Source organism: Eimeria mitis, genomic scaffold (assembly GCF_000499745.2).
Source record: "Eimeria mitis Houghton genomic scaffold, Emh_scaff6050, whole genome shotgun sequence".
In the NCBI taxonomy this organism is placed as follows: Eukaryota; Apicomplexa; class Conoidasida; order Eucoccidiorida; family Eimeriidae; genus Eimeria; species Eimeria mitis.
Window position 1 is genome coordinate 1 of NW_013574271.1, and position 754 is coordinate 754.

The 754-nt window shown below is 58.2% G+C and overlaps 1 protein-coding gene across 1 annotated transcript in view; it reads left to right on the forward strand.

Annotated features, from left to right (window-relative positions):
- Positions 1-175: 175 nt before the first annotated feature.
- Positions 176-754, forward strand: part of EMH_0085550 (uncharacterized protein) — a gene marked incomplete at both ends in the record, with an annotated part of 3,109 nt that continues 2,530 nt past the window's right edge. The window contains one exon of the mRNA XM_013500922.1: positions 176-752. Within this exon, the coding sequence (XP_013356376.1) occupies positions 176-752 (577 nt within the window). The remainder of the gene's footprint in view (positions 753-754) is intronic.

Consider the following 754-nt stretch of genomic DNA (forward strand, 5'->3'; position numbering starts at 1 on the left):
ACAGCCAGTGACTGCCCCATCGCAGTACTACACCTCTGCCGATGATTACCACCAGCAGCAGCAGCTGTTGCAGCTGCAGCTCCTGCAGCAGCAGCAAGACTTGCTGCTGCAACATCAACCATCCGCAGCAGCACAAAGACTAGTTTCAGGTTCAGAGCAGCAGCAGGAGTGGCTCATGAGCAACCCGAGCTACCCTATGCAGTCTCAACTGATCTACCCGCAGCAGCAGCAACAGCAGCAGCAGCAGCAGCTACTGCAGCAACAGCTGCTGCAGCAGCAGCAAGAAGAACAGCACATGCAGCTGATGGCTGTGCTGCAGCAGCAGGAGCAGCGAATCCTTCAGCGGGAGCAGCATCTCCTGGCTACCGATATCTCCAATAGCTCTGCGCTGGGCGAAGCAACAGCAGCAACAGCAGCAGCAGCAGCAGCAGCAGCAGCAGCACAGGACTCCCTGCATAGAAGACAGGAAGCTTACACACTTCCTCAGCATGACGCGATGCACTGGAGCACCCAGCAGCAGCAGCAGCAGCAGCAGCAGCAGCAGCAGCAACCGATAGAATATTTTACAGCTCCTGCTGGCTTCGCGTCCTCTACATCTCGTCTGCCCGGTTCTGTGCCGTTTGCCTATTCCTCCGGCCCCTCCCTGCAGCAGCAGCAGCAGCAGCAGCAGCAGCAGCGGCAGCAGCAGCAGCAGCAGCAGCCGCACGTGATTGCTGGCCACCGCCCCCAGTCTGCAACAGTTGGTTATAATAAA